The sequence below is a fragment of the Sapajus apella genome, unplaced genomic scaffold (genome assembly GCF_009761245.1).
Source record: "Sapajus apella isolate SASKATOON/1434 unplaced genomic scaffold, GSC_monkey_1.0 scaffold10, whole genome shotgun sequence".
In the NCBI taxonomy this organism is placed as follows: Eukaryota; Metazoa; Chordata; class Mammalia; order Primates; family Cebidae; genus Sapajus; species Sapajus apella.
The window spans coordinates 39,592,012-39,607,039 of record NW_022436950.1 but is presented as its reverse complement, the minus strand read 5'-3'; the positions used below and the strand labels follow the sequence as shown (position 1 = coordinate 39,607,039).

General features: G+C 40.1%; 2 protein-coding genes across 7 annotated transcripts in view; one reads left to right on the top strand and one right to left on the bottom strand.

Annotated features, from left to right (window-relative positions):
• Window positions 1–7,285, bottom strand: part of TYW5 (tRNA-yW synthesizing protein 5) — a 23,570-nt gene extending 16,285 nt beyond the window's left edge. For 2 of the 5 annotated variants that reach the window (XM_032278744.1, XM_032278745.1), the window contains exons 1-2: window positions 7,167–7,285; window positions 98–252 (exon numbers count right to left, since the gene is read on the bottom strand). In XM_032278744.1, the coding sequence (XP_032134635.1) occupies window positions 98–252; window positions 7,167–7,244 (233 nt within the window). In that variant the 5' untranslated portion in view covers window positions 7,245–7,285. Of the gene's footprint in view, window positions 1–97; window positions 253–6,571; window positions 6,657–7,166 lie in introns of all 5 variants that reach the window. The other 3 variants (XM_032278748.1, XM_032278746.1, XM_032278749.1) reach the window with 3 other exon arrangements.
• Window positions 7,271–15,028, top strand: part of MAIP1 (matrix AAA peptidase interacting protein 1) — an 8,970-nt gene continuing 1,212 nt past the window's right edge. The window contains exons 1-4 of one of the 2 annotated variants that reach the window (XM_032278751.1): window positions 7,271–8,020; window positions 11,105–11,176; window positions 11,600–11,726; window positions 12,585–12,876. In XM_032278751.1, coding sequence (XP_032134642.1) covers window positions 7,565–8,020; window positions 11,105–11,176; window positions 11,600–11,726; window positions 12,585–12,709 — 780 coding nt within the window. In that variant the 5' untranslated portion in view covers window positions 7,271–7,564 and the 3' untranslated portion in view covers window positions 12,710–12,876. Of the gene's footprint in view, window positions 8,021–11,104; window positions 11,177–11,599; window positions 11,727–12,584; window positions 12,877–13,636; window positions 13,785–15,028 lie in introns of those variants that run through there. The other variant, XM_032278750.1, reaches the window with a different exon arrangement.

The window sequence follows — 15,028 nt, the reverse complement described above, 5'->3', positions numbered from 1 at the left end:
TGAAATGCCATATGGTCTTTGTATAATAATGCAAAAATATTTTAAAAGTTTTAAAAAAGTTATTTGTATCCCCAGAGTAAACCTCAGAAGAAAATACCTATATACAAAGTTCTTACTAATGAAGTCCATCTGTGCAACTGCAGCAACATGAATCTTTACTTCTTTCTTCCCTCCAACTTGGCTTAGGTAATCCGCCGTCCATTTGCTTGTACATGGCCCCAAATCAATCCCTTCCAACACAAGAGGTTTTCTCTGTAAGTGGGGAAAGAAATACAAAAAGAAAATTCATGAAAACCAACAACATATCAAGAGCTGTATTTGGCAATAGGGAGACAAATACAAGTAAGATCGACTCTTGCTACCAAGATGCTCGAACTCAAAGCTTTTGACAGTTCATGCTGTCACTAAAACAAGAAGAGGAGCCATGTGAAATATCTAGAACAAAATTTTAAGATTAGAAAAACAAAACAAAACTGCAAGACCATCAATAGATAATGACTAAAATTTGTATTTTATAGTCAAATATTTTTGTAACTTTTAATTTTGATGTCATTTCAAACTATAAAAAAGTTTTAAGAACTCTACAAAGAATTTCCACAAATGCTTTACACCGATTCACCAATTGTTAACATTTTGCACATTTGCTTTATGATTTGTTCTTACTGTCAAGAGAAGGAGATATTATTAATTGAAATTAAACATAATTTAATTTTTGAGCCCATTTCAAGGTTTAATTGCTGACACCATGCTCCTTTATCTCTAAAAACTTAAGTATATTTTCTGAGAACAAAGACATTCTCTTATATAACCACAGAATAATTACCAAAATTATATTTAACATTGACGTAGGCCGGGTGCAGTGGCTCACGCCTGTAATCCCAACACTTTGGGAGGCTGAGGCGGGCAGATTACTTGAGGTCAGGAGTTTGAGACCAGCCTGGGCAACATGGTGAAACCCCATCTTTACTAAAAATACAAAAGAAAAAAAAATTAGCTGGGCATGGTGCTGCATGTCTGTAATCCCAGCTACTCAGGAGGCTGAGGTGGAAGAATTGTTTGAACCCAAGAGACGGAGGTTGCAGTGAGCTGAGATTGAGCCATTGCACTCCAGCTTGGGTGACAGAGTGAAACTCCATCAGACACACAAAAACAAAACATTGACATAATGCTACTATCTGATCTACAATCCATATTCAAATTTTTCTAATTGTTCCAATGATTGCCTTTAGCGTTATTTTTTTCCTAGCCCAGAATTCAATCTAAGATGCCACATTGCATTTAGTTGCAGTGTCTCTTTTAATCTGAAATGTTTAATCGTCAGCCTCTTTATCTTCTATGACCTTGACATTTTGGAAGAGTATAGGCCAGCTATTTTGCAGAAAACCCTTCAAATGGGGTTTATCTGAAGTTTCTTCATAATTAGACTCAAGTTACACATTTTGGAAAAGGAATGTGCCACAAAAGGAATGGTGCTGCCTTCTCAGCATGCCACATCAGGTGGCACATGATGTTTTGCTATGATGAGTGCAAAAAACTGATTTTTCTAAACTCCATCATTTCTTCTATATTTATTAGTCGGCATTCTAATATCAAAATAAGCTGTAACTTTTCCATTGAATTATTTTATTCACTGGGTAATAATCTAGTGATATAATTTTGATGCCCAGATTATCCCAGATTTGGCCAGTTAGCCCCTTCAAAATGCTTCTTGTGACTTTTTAACCTGGGCACTTCCTTACTTTATGGCAAAATAACACAATCTGACATCTTTTATACTTTTTCTGCCCAGCCCTGTGATCGGACATTTCTTAAAGTAGCTCTGGTTTCTTCAGTGGACAGAGCTAGGATATATGTGAGGATCTATGTATACCCCACAATTCACATACCTATTCTATTCAGCTCTCTCTCCATATATATCCATATATATAATACATGCACACACATATATACCTAATAGATGTATGTATGAACCATAAACATTTCAAGTTCATTATAGTCTACTGAATTTGTAATTCCCATTTTCAACAGTGAGAAACCTAGTTCCCATCCTCCTCAATGTTTAATCACTTGCAAAATCCCAGAATTCACAGGAAGTAAAGAATTCACAGAATTTGCTTTTGCCACTGTTAGGTCACGCCACTGTAAAAAACATGTCTACAGCAGGTCCTCAAATTAAGTTATAACTCAGATGAGAAAAAAAAAATCAATTCCTAGCCAGGGCCACTGTCTGAGTGGTTCTTCCATTCTCCTCACATCTCTGTGGATCTTCCTGGGTACTCTGGTTTCCTCCCACAACCCAAAGATGTGCACATTAGGCTCACTGGCATGTCTAAATGGTCCTAGTACGAATGAGTGCGTGTGTGTGTACATGTGTGTGTGAGTGCGCCCTGAGATGGGATGGTATCCTGTCCAGAGTTGGTTCCTATCTTGTGCCTGAGCTGCCAGGATAGACTTCAGCCACCTGTGACCCTGAACTGGAATAAGCAGGTTGGAAAATGAAGGAAAGAGTGGATACAAAGTATGTAAAACAAAAATTTGTAAAGCATATGATAATCATACAAGTGCACAATAAACAAGGCAGTATGAAAGCACTCAGTGAACCTGCCACACTTGTTTTTGAACTGTTCAGTGATAGGAGGTCCTCCTTACAATTTTCCATTTGTAAACATTTATTCCTTGATTTAACTCACCACTATAATGACCACTGTTGGACAACAAGTCACCAAAAATTGAGTAATTATTTGTTTATATTCATCTTTCTTAATTGTATATGTAGCTCATATTTATTTCAATATTTAAGATTAGAAGTATTTTGGGTCTTTATTTACAAGTTTGGTGATGTTTTTATGGCCATAAATATGCCACTGTAACTTAACTCTTGTTCATATCAACTTACCTGTGGTAAAAACTGGTTTCATCATAGGCCATTTCCCTTAAAGTTGCAGCTTCCAAGAACTTACAGAGAACATTAAATGAGGACTTACTGTACTAACTAGAATTCAATTTGTTTTCAGTTCTTTTTGTCTTAGACTGAGGACATATAATTAAAGTACTGGTGTTTAAAAAAAGTGACATGGGTAACTTCTTTCTCTCCCATTTAAATAGGTTCATGTGTTACTTTTTATATTCTATATTACAGGTTTTTAAAAAATAATTTTTCATCCTTGATTTTATTATTACTTTAGCATGTAAAACCTTAATGTGATTCCCCAAATCAAAACTATACAAAAGTCACCCCATCCATATACTTCCATCTCATACTTACACATCCCCTATGCATAACCGATTCTCCTTAATTTTTGGCTTACCATTCCTGTATTGCTTTTCTGCAAAGTGATCAAAAACATGTATTTCCCTCTCTCTTCCTTTTTTTACATAAATAGCTTACTATATATTTTGTAATTTGCTTTTTTAAAAATTCATAAATATATCCTAGAAATCACCACTCTCAGATCAGATATCACCTTTATTCTTTTTTACATCTTAGTATGCCTCAGTGTAAATGGGCCATAATTTATTCAGTTACTCTCATCTGCATAGGCATTTAGGTTATTTCCAATAATTTGCAAGTATAGAAACAGTATGTAAATATTTTCACATTTTTGAAGTTATATCTTCAGAATAAATTCCTAAATGAGGAATTACTGGGTCATAAGTAAACACGCATAGATATGCCAAAAGAGTTGTACCATTTGGTATAAAATTTGACAGTGCCAGTTTCTTCACAGCCTCACCAAGAGAATATTACCAGAGCTTTTTAAATTTTTGCCAATATGATAGGGAAGAAGTTGTATCTCAATGTAGCTTTATTTCTCTTAAGAGTAAACTTAAACATCCTAGTTTAAAGGCCATTTAAATGTTGCTTTTTCCTCCCCTCAATCATTTGTTCATTTTTCTACTAGATTTTCAGCCTTTTACCACCTCCTCACTCCTTTTTTTATTTTGAAACAGTCTTGCTCTGTTGCCCGGGCTGGAGTGCAGGGGCCCGATCTTGGCTCACTGCAACCTCCGCCTCCCAGGTTCAAGCAATTCTTCTGTCACAGCCTCCTGAGTAGCTGGGACTACAGGCACCTGCCACCATGCCTGGCTAATTTTTGTATTTTTAGTTGAGATGGGGTTTCACCATGTTGGTCATGCTGGTCTCAAACTCCTGACTTCGTGATCCGCCCGCCTGGGCCTCCCAAAGTGCTGGGATTACAGGCGTGAGCAACCACGCCCACGCCTTACCCCGTTTTAAAAGTTCTTTCCATACAAGGGCTTTTACTGTCCTTTATATGAGATATATGTTGCAACTATTTTCTCCTAGTTTGTATTTGTCTTTCAAATTTGCTTATAGTGTTTCTGGCATACAAATGTTTCACGTAGTCAAATTTTTTTTTTTTTTTTTTTTTTTTTTTTGAGACGGAGTTTTGCCCTTGTTACCCAGGCTGGAGTGCAATGGCACCATCTCGGCTCACCGCAACCTCCGCCTCCTGGGTTCAAGCAATTCTCCTGCCTCAGCCTCCCGAGTAGCTGGGACTACAGGCGTGCGCCACCATGCCCAGCTAATTTTTGTATTTTTAGTAGAGACGGGGTTTCACCATGTTGACCAGGATGGTCTCGATCTCTTGACGTGATCCACCCGTCTCGGCCTCCCAAAGTGCTGGGATTACAAGCGTGAGCCACCGCGCCCGGCCTCATGTAGTCAAATTTTAATCTATTATTACAGCTGAATTTTGAGTCATAGGTAGAAATGCCTTCCATTGACCTAGATTATAGAGGAATTTACCCATATTTTCTTCTAGCACTGTGTAGTTTCATTTCTTTACATTTTTCTGATCCACTTGGGAGTTTATTCTTATGTACAGTGTGAGATATAAATAGAATTTTATTATTTTCTAAATAACTATCCAGTTGCTCCAGCACCATTGGGGCAGTGAAACTCCTCTGTATAATACCACAATGGTGGATTCATTTTATTATAAATTTGCCCAAACCTATGGCATGTAAAATATCAATAGTATGCCCCAAACGTAAATTATGAATTTTGGGTGAAAATGATATGTCAATGTAGGTTTAACAATTGTAACAAATATACCACTCTAATGAGGGGATGTTGATCATGGAGGAGGCTATCCATGTCAGGGCAGGAAGGATATAAGAAATCTCTGTACCTTTGGTCAGTTGTGCTATGAACCTAAAAAGACTCTAAAAAATAGTCTATTTTTTAAAAAGTCATTTTTTGCCCTAGGGCTTTTTGAAATGTCATGTTTATTACATATGGAAATTTAGTGTGTAATTTCCATATGAATAGATATTTCTGAACTTTCAATTTTATTCCCCTGGTCTATCTATTCATGTACCTGTACAATATACAGATGGGGTTATTGGAAAATGTTTACAAAAAAACTCATAGGCCTATGTCCCCCTCATGCTTTTTAATGTTTCCAGATAGAAAGGTAGGTCATTTTTTTCCAATTTTGTTATTAATTTCTAGTTTTACTGCACTATGGCCAGAGAAGGTTGTTTGTAATTTTCAACTTTTTAAAATATAATGATGCTTTGTGATATATGTCTTGTCTGAAGGGATTAAATTACAAAATACCTTTTGCAAAATACCTTTTACTCTGCATCTTACAAAGCAATTCCACATACATTAATCTTCACAACACTGCCTTTTAGGCAACTTATGACTAGCACATTATAAGATGGGAGGGGTGGGGTGTCTAGAGACAGGGAGAGCAAGAACAACCCATGTAGTACAAGTCTCCAAATAAAGGCTTGAATCCTATTCGGTAGGTTGCTATCAAAAGAAAAACTTCATTCCTCCCATGCTCCACTACTTTCGCCTTTTTTTTTCTTTTCTTTTTCTTTTGGTTTTCTTTTTTTTTTTTTTTTTTTTTTTGAGCAAGGGTCTCTCCTTCTCCCGCATGCTGGAGTGCAGTGACAGGATCATGGATCACTGCAGCCTCAACCTCAAGGGCTCAAGCAGATCCTCCGACCTCAGCCTCCAGGGTAGCTGGGAAAACAGAGCCTGCCACATCTGGCTAATTTTTGTCTTTTTTGTAGAGACGGGGTTTCGCCATATTGGTCAGGCTGGTCTCGAACTCCAAGTGATCCACCCGCCTTGGCCTCCTAAAATGTTAGGATTACAGGCGTGAGCCACTGCACCCAATCCCTGACTTTGCTAACACTCAGAACTGTAGTTTTTTTTTGTTTTTTTTTTTGAGATGGAGTTCACTCTTGTTGCCCAGGCTGGAGTGCAGTGGCACAATCTCGGGCTCACCACAACCTCCGCCACTCGGGCTCAAGAGATTCTCCTGCCTCAGCCTCCCGAGTAGCTAGGATTACAGGCATGAGCCAACACGCCCGGCTAATTCTGTATTTTTAGTATAGACGAGGTTTCTCCATGTTGGTCAGGTTGGTCTCGAACTCCCGACCTCAGGTGATCCACCTGCCTCAACCTCCCAATGCGCTGGAATTACAGGAGTGATACACCGCGCCTGGCTCCAGAACTGTAGTTCTGTGACCACCCTTATAAATGCAAATATCAGGTAAGAAAATTGCTAGGGTTTTTTGTTTTTGTTTTTACCATAAACAGACTTACTGTAATACTGTGGATTTTTTTCTTTCAATATCTTCTGATTTTCTTAAGTCTGGATTCCCTTGTAAAAGCACTGCAAGTAAAAGCACTTTTTGTTTCCCTAATATTTCTCTGTTAGTTTTCTTTTAAAGACCTGAAGTTCTAACAAGTATAAAAGACTCCAATGTCGGAACTAGAACCTAAGTTAGTTAGAACTCAAGGCCAGTAGGAGTTTTCCGGGGGAATCCCATTGCTTTCCCTGTTGGCTCAATGGAGTGAAAAGCTGTGCCTCCAAATCCATTAATTTGGAGTAGACTGACAGGTGCGGAGTAGAGAGCTTAGGCAAAATACATCTCGCATTCAGCTCTCCGCTATCATCTTGCTCCCTACAAACACTGGACTTTCTCCGGAAATTTCAATAGAGGAGCCAGTTGGCGTCCCCGGTGCACCTGTCCCTTGGCCTAAGGGCCAACCAGTCATCTGCTGCAGTCCTGCGCCTCTTTCCCACGTCCTGGGTCTCTAGAAACCAATTCCGAGCAGTACGAATGGTAAAGACGCGTCTCTTGCTGGCTTCCCATGGTTCCGCCCCGCGCGAGGGCCTCACCTGTGGGTAGAGGTGCTGCATGAACTGCTCCCGAGAAACGCCCTCCAGCCGGGGTACCGGGAGGTGCTGCCCAGCCATGGCTGCTCACGCCTGCCCTCTTTCAGCCTCGGAACTTCGGTTCTAAAGGGCTCCTCAGCGCCATCCGCCCGGAAACACGACCGACAGAGAAAAGGTCCGCGAGGCCGGCGGACTCCAGAGTGGCTGGGTCCGAGCGCGCGGGGGGTTATTGAAGGGCCTCGGCCTGGGCTGCGTGCTGGAGAGCGGTGACGTGGCCGACTTACCAGAGGCGGCAGCAGCCGGCCAACTTTGCTTTCCAGTCTCCTTCTCCGACACCACTGAGGTGGTTTCCCACCGACTTCCTTTCGATACAGCACCAGCAGGCACCGGGGTGAAGGGTCATGAAAATGGCGCTGGCCGCTCGTCTGTTACCCCAATTGCTGAACTCTCGGTCGCTGCCTTGCGGGGCCGCCCGACTCCGGACTCCCGGTGCGGCCGAGGTGAGGCTGCCGTCGGCCGGACTTTGCTACCTTTGCCGATGTCGCCTCGGCTCGGGAGTGGCCTCATTTCCCCGAAGGGCTTGGGCCTCCGCGGCCTCGGTGCTACCTGCCCAGGGCTCCTGGCAGCCAGTGCTCAGCCGCCCGGGACTCCCCATAGCCTTCGCTTCTTTCCCTGCCTGCCCTCGGCGCAGCTACAGCACGAAGGAGAAGCCCCAGCAGCACCAGAAAACCAAGATGATCGTCCTGGGATTCGCCAACCCCATCAACTGGGTTAGGACTCGAATTTACGCCTTCCTTATCTGGGCCTATTTCGACAAAGAGTTCAACATCGCAGAGTTCTCTGAGGGAGCGAAGCAGGTTTGTTTATTTCCCTGGTTGACCTATCCATCTCTAATAGTTTATTACTCCTATAAGTGCTTAGCAGTGAGGTTTCTTCAGTGGGATACAAGCGATCGAACGTGATTAGTGGCCCAGACATAGAGCCTTCCAGCCATTGATTGACTTTAAGCTTCTGGGCCAGGTATGGTGGTACACACCTGTGGTCGCAGCTACTCGGTAGGCTGAAGGGGGAGGACCTCTTGAGCCCAGGAGTTGGAGGTTGTAGTGAGCTAAGATTGTGCCATTGCACTCCAGCCTGGCAGACAGCCAGGCCCTGTCTCAAAAAATAGAAAAAAAGAAAAAGCTGTTTGGTCCCATCTTGTCTGAGCATAATTTTCAAATCTACGAAGTGGGCAAGACAATGCCTGGCACATAGTAGGCACTCCATGAATGTTTGTTGAATACATTAATGAATGTATCAGTTTGAAGAATAGGTGAGATAACATTTCCTAAGTGATGTAATGTCACCTGGAGTAGAAGAGTAGAACTTCCTGGCAGCTATTTGACAGAGCCCACCAATATACCACCCCTTAATCATATTCCTTAAAGATTAAACTGGAGGTTAGCAATTTTGCCCCTTCAAAGAATTTGCTGAGACTGCCTGGTGGCTAAGTGCTCAGCACACAGAATATTTAGCTGTTAGAGATTCTTATCCCTGACTTTGTTAGTTATGTACCTCTTTCTGAATGGCTGATTATGCATTGCCTTACACTTGCAACACATGGTCACTTGGGTCCTGAGATCATTTGTTGATTTTGTGGGTACATGCTTTTTTTCTAGGACTAAGGGCCATCTATACCTTTCTTTGGACTCCTTTACAGATTGTATATTGTTCCCAAACGTTGCAGAACTTTTGATAACAATAGAAGTTGGCTGAGCGAGGTGGCTCATGCCTGTAATCCCAGCACTTTGGGAGGCCAAGGCCAGTGGATCACAAGGTCAGGAGTTCGAGACCAGCCTGGCCAATATGGTGAAACCCCATCTCTACTAAAAATACAAAAATTATCCGGGTGTGGTGGCAGGTGCCTGTAGTCCCAGCTACTCGGGAGGCTGAGGCAGGAGAATCACTTGAACCCTGGAGGCAGAAGTTGCAGTGAGCCTGGATCATGTCACTACACTCCATCCAGCCTGGGTGACAGATACACTCCATCTAGCCTGGGTGACAGAGCAAGACTCTGTCTCTAAAAACAAACAAAACTAGAAGTCATAAAGTTTATTTCCCGGTTTAAAACCATATGCCTTAAAACCATGCCATTGGTGTAATCATTTTACAATATTGGTTGTATGCTGGTATTGATGTTTTACTCCAAATTTATTTCAGATTCTTTCCATAATCGTGGCTTTTTGTATTTATGAGACCTATCAGTTGTAAATCAAATGTTGTCAACTTTGTGTAATAAGCGTCAGTATTAACTCCTGCTGCCTGCTTCTCTTGAGTCAACTCTTGACTACTATATATGTTATACTTAAAAAAAAGTCAAAGAGCAAGCTTAATTAAGATACATAACTCAGCATCATAATTAAGGGATAAACCTCTGTTCATGTCAATTCTCAAAATCTTTTGTCCATGCAGTGGCAAGTTGTATTGATCCTACTGTTCTCTACAATGCCTGCTGATGATATATGAGCTGGTCCACCTCATAACATATGGTACCAGTTCATTTATGTTCCAGGAAGGAATGGAAATCACCTCCTCACCATTGGCAGGAATCAAGCCTCAGTACTTGTTTCCTCTGAACACACAGAGGAGCATGCAGCATTTTGAAGGTCACTCCAATCCTAGTTGTCCTCCAGCTGTTAGCTACTTTCACCTGCTTCCTTGCTATTAAGCAGTATTTCTACCTCATTCATCAGCCAGTGTGTATGCAGTGTTGCTTATATAAAACAAACAACCAAAATTTCATCAAAGTGTCGGAGGGGCTGTTTTCTCCTGAGACCTCTCTCAGCTAACAGATGACCGTCTTCTCACTGTGTCCTTGCATGGTCCTCCCTATGCATGTGTACTCCTGGTGCCTCTTACTCCACATTTCCTCCTCTATAAGGATGCCAGTCAGATTGGATTTTGGCCCACCCTGATGGTCTCATTTAACTTAATCACACCTCTTTAAGGTCTTATCTCCAAATATAGTCACATTCCAAGGTTCTGGGGGTTAGAGCTTCAACATAAATTTAGGGGGAAGGAGAGCACAATTCATCCTGTAACAAGTAGGCAGTATTCTCTGGCATGCCATATCTGACATATCTGTGCATCCCCCAGCAGCTTAGATTGCAGCTTATTTCAGATTTCAGTTTAGATGTTACTTCCTTTAGGAAGTCCTCTGTGATCCTCGCAGATTAGATTTGATGGTTCTCCTTTATGCTCCCAAGTCATCCTGTTCTTATCCCTGTCAAAATTCTTAAACTTGTCAGTTTACTTGTCTTTTCTCCATGTAGACTGAACGTTCCCTGAAGACAGGATCTTAATTCACAGTTTGATTTCTCATTGCTAGTAATGGGGAGAATTGCAGTTGGGTTTTTACCTCCTTGAAAATAGAATTTCATACTTCAAAGCTAGGATCTACTGTTTTAGACCATATAAACTAATTACCTATTATCCCACTTTCCCAAACTTATGTTATCTCCCATACTGAGATTCAGACCACAGCCCAGATTTCCAGACTCCCAATACAGTCTAGACTGTTCTCCTTTTCAACTGCTATCTATGCACGATTAAGAGGTAGATCGTAGAACTGCCAAATGATTGTTTACTTCATCATTTTAAAAGGAAATAGAAAGGAGAATTTTTATTAAGACATCTAGATTGCACACCACACACTATCATTTCCCAGGCCTGAGAGTGGATTCAGAATTAAAGGTCAAGTCACTTACTGCTATATATGTGGAAAGGCCATATATGAAAAGTGAACCAACCTTGAAGGAGTCATGCTTTGATAAATTAATATTTGATATTGTTTACTTCTGTTACTATAAAATAGTCTTTATTTTACTTAGCCATTTAAATATGAACATGGTATGGTATTTTGAAATAATAATCCCCACCCTTCCCTTAATATTTTTTTTAAGGCTTTTGCTCATGTATCCAAGTTGCTGTCACAGTGTAAATTTGATCTGTTGGAAGAACTTGTGGCCCAAGAGGTAAAGTATATTTTACATTTTTCTTTAAAAATAAATGATATTCTCTTGCAGTAGAATGATGTACATTTTCCTTATTTATAAGGAAAATAAATAAAAATATTGTGTGTGCCAGCATCCAAAGTAAGAGTCTGTGTATCTGTTCTAATGGGTACTTTGGGTCATATAAAAGTATGGAATAACTCTTGATACTTAAGGCATAAGTAAGTAACCATAATGTCTTTCAGTTGCTCTTATATAGAATGTTCTGTTAGAAATTACCTAGTTGAATAATGAGATGCATTTCAGCCTTGCTTTTGAGAAGGAGTAAATATGGTAGTAAATTTAAAAACAGGTTTGGAAAAATGTATCCATGATAAAGATCACTTTTTGAAAGGTTTCAAAAATTGAATCGGTGAACTAATGGCTTGCTTTTTTCAAACTTAGGTGCTACATGTATTGAAACAAAAGGTTACTTCACTACCTGACAACCATAAAAATGCCCTTGCTGCTAACATAGACGAAATTGTATATACATCAACAGGAGACATCTCCATTTACTATGATGAGAAAGGTAATGCCAGAGCATAGGTAACTTGAAATGATCCATAATTGTCCAGAAAGCTAAAATAATAGATAATCACAAAATAGTAGAGTTTTGTCAGGACAAGTAAATATTTATAGAACTTCAAAGAAAATGTTATATCCATTCTTTAAAGACCTACTTTTGAAAGAGTTGAGATATGGTAATCATTTCTTAAGCCTTTCTACCTAGAAATTTTTTCTGCTACTATTTAATTCACAGTAGAGAACATCATCACTTACATTGTTGAAAATAGTTTGAGCGGCTCCCACATCTCAAACTGAAAATATTTGTGTTTCAGATTTCCTAACTTGAAGGAAACAATTGAGTATTTTAAAACTGTACATCATGTGGAAGGAATAAGGGGTAAAAGCAAATCAAAGTAGATAATGTCAGCTAAAGACGATTTGAAAAGATTAACTGCAGAACTCTCAAATTGGATCTATTTGAGAATAATGAAAAAAGCTGGGAGGAAGTTTAGTGGTTATCTGGTTCTTCTTGTCTGCAGCATACATTTTCCCTATAGCATTCCTGATAATTCACTGATTTATTCCTAATACATACAAAGTTGGTCCTCTATATCCAGGGGTTTCACATCCATAGTTTTAAACAATCTTGGATAAAAAAATATATTAAAAAAAAATAGTTGCATCTGTACTTGATCATGTACAGATTTTGTTCTTGTCATTATTCTCTAAATACAGTATAATTATTTACATAGCGTTTACATTGTGAGGTATTATAAATAATCTAGAGATGATTTAAAGTATACTGGAGGATGTGTGTTATGCAAATACTACACCATTTTATATAAAGGACTTGAGCATCTGTGGATTTTGGTATCCACAGGGGTCCTAAAACCAATCCTCCATGAATTTCGAGGGATCACTCTATTTGCATATGTATTGTGTGCCAGCCACACAGGAAATGTAACCTCTGCTTATACACTTCCCAAGGTAGAAGAAGATTCTTGATGATGATAAAATTTTTCATGCACACATTATTTTGAAACATTTGTAAAGATCTTATAGTGATAAATATTTCATCTTTCCTAATATTTCGGATTACATCTCAGCACCATGGTCACTAACTAATTTTTGCATCAGGAGGTTGTCGGAATCACCAGGCACAGCAAGGTGAATTAGGGTAGAATAGGAAGCCTTTACTCTTTCTCACAGTTGAGGTTAAGGTAGTTACTGAGCAGCAAAAGATATGATTTTTTTCTCCTCATTTTTCTTTTGACAACAGACATCTTTCATAAAATTATTATAATGTTAGAAAATGCCTGGCCAGATGCAGTGGCTCACACTTGTAATCCCAGTACTTTGGGAGGCTGAGGCAGGTGGATCGCTTGAGCTCAAGAGTTCAAGACCAGCCTGGGCAACATGGCAAGACCCAGTTTCCACTGAAAATACAAAAAAATAGCCCAGCGTGATGGTGCATGCCTGTGGTCCCAGCTACTCAGGAGGCTGAGGTGGGAGGATTGCTTGAGCCTGGGAAGCAGAGGTTGCAGTGAGCCTGGGAAGCAGAGGTTGCAGTGAGCCGATACTACGCCACTGCACTGCAGCCAGGGTGATACGGAGACCCTGTGTCAAAAAAAGAAAAAGAAAATGCCACTCATTGAAAATAATCCATATAGTATACTTAGTAAAGTATGTGCTCAGTTAAGCAGTAGCTTTATTACTCAGATGTGAGAAGAGGGCAAGTATGTCATAAACCCTAAGACAATTTTCTAAAAACAAATTAGTATCAATACAAGTATTTTAAGTCACACCAGAATAAACACAAAATTTGACCTGTAACAACTGTATACTGCCAATTTCTGATTTCATTTTGTATATATGGATGATAGATTGTTTTGATTTGTATTTGTATGTGTGTGTATATGTTTTTTCCCTAAGGAAGGAAGTTTGTTAACATCCTGATGTGCTTTTGGTATCTAACCAGTGCCAACATCCCTAGTGAAACCTTAAGAGGAGCCAGTTTATTCCAGGTTAAGTTGGGGAATCAGAATGTGGAAACTAAACAACTTCTTAATGCAAGCTATGAGTAAGTTTAATCAGATTTCATTGTTTCCTTTCTCCAGAAAATGGAAGGTAGTTTGAAGGTATGAAAACTAAGTGATCTTTAGGAAGAAAGGATTTGAAATTTGACAAGTTATTTATGAAGAGAAAAGGTCAGAAAGACACACTGGATATGAAACAGGAGAGCTAAGAAATTAGAAAGAGGTAATGTCGTTGAATTTAATTAAATGATGTTTTAGCTGTCTATTGCTGCATAACAAATCATCCCCAAATTCATTGGCTTCAAGCAGCCATTGGTTTTGCCTGCTATTTCACTGCTCAGAAATTTTGGATAGGCTCAGTTATGGGGTTTTCTCTGCTTCACCTGGCATCAACATGGGTAGCAGGAGCTGGAGGATTCATTTCCACAGTGACTTCTTAACTCACATGTGTGGCACCTTGGTACTCCTTGGCTTCTCCATGACTCTGAATTCTCCAGGGCCTCTCTTTGTGGCTTGGACTTGCGATAGTTTCAGACTAGTCATATCTTTTACACGGTGGTTGGATTCTAAGAGGCAGAAAATGGAAGCTGCTAAACCAGTAAAGGGGTATGCCCAGAATTAGAGTATCAGTTCTGCCATAGTCTACTTGTCAAAGCAGTCAAAGGATCTGTGTAGTTTAAAGGGTATAGAAAGACTCCTTCACTTTTTGGGGCAAAAAAACAGCAAGGCCTCATAATGGAAGAGCACATGGGAGGAGAGGTATGGTTGTAGCCATTTCTGGAAAATAAAATCTGCCATCATTGGAATCATTGGTACGTGAACCAATTCACTAGACATTTGTTGATCATCTGTGTGCCCACATGGTCTGGTAGAGGTTCAGATACAAAGTTGAAGGGATACTGCCCTTAAGGACATATTGTATAGTAGGAAGTTAGCAAGTTATGTAAAACAGACATTATGTTGTATTTTTATGCACATTAGATGTAGAATAGGCCAGGTTCGGTGGCTCACACCTGTAATCCCAGCACTTTGGGAGGCCAAGGCAGAGGAATCATGAGTTCAGGAGATTGAAACCATCTTGGCCAACATGGTGAAACCCTGTCTCTACTAAAATACAAAAAATTAGCCGGGCGTGGTGGTGTGCGCCTATAGTCCCAGCTACTTGGGAGGCTGAGGCAGGGGAATCGCTTGGACCTGGGAGGAGAAGATTTCAGTCAGCCAAGATTGCACCACACTGCACTCCAGCCTGGCTGGAGACTCCGTCTCAAAAAAAAAAAAAAAAAAAAAA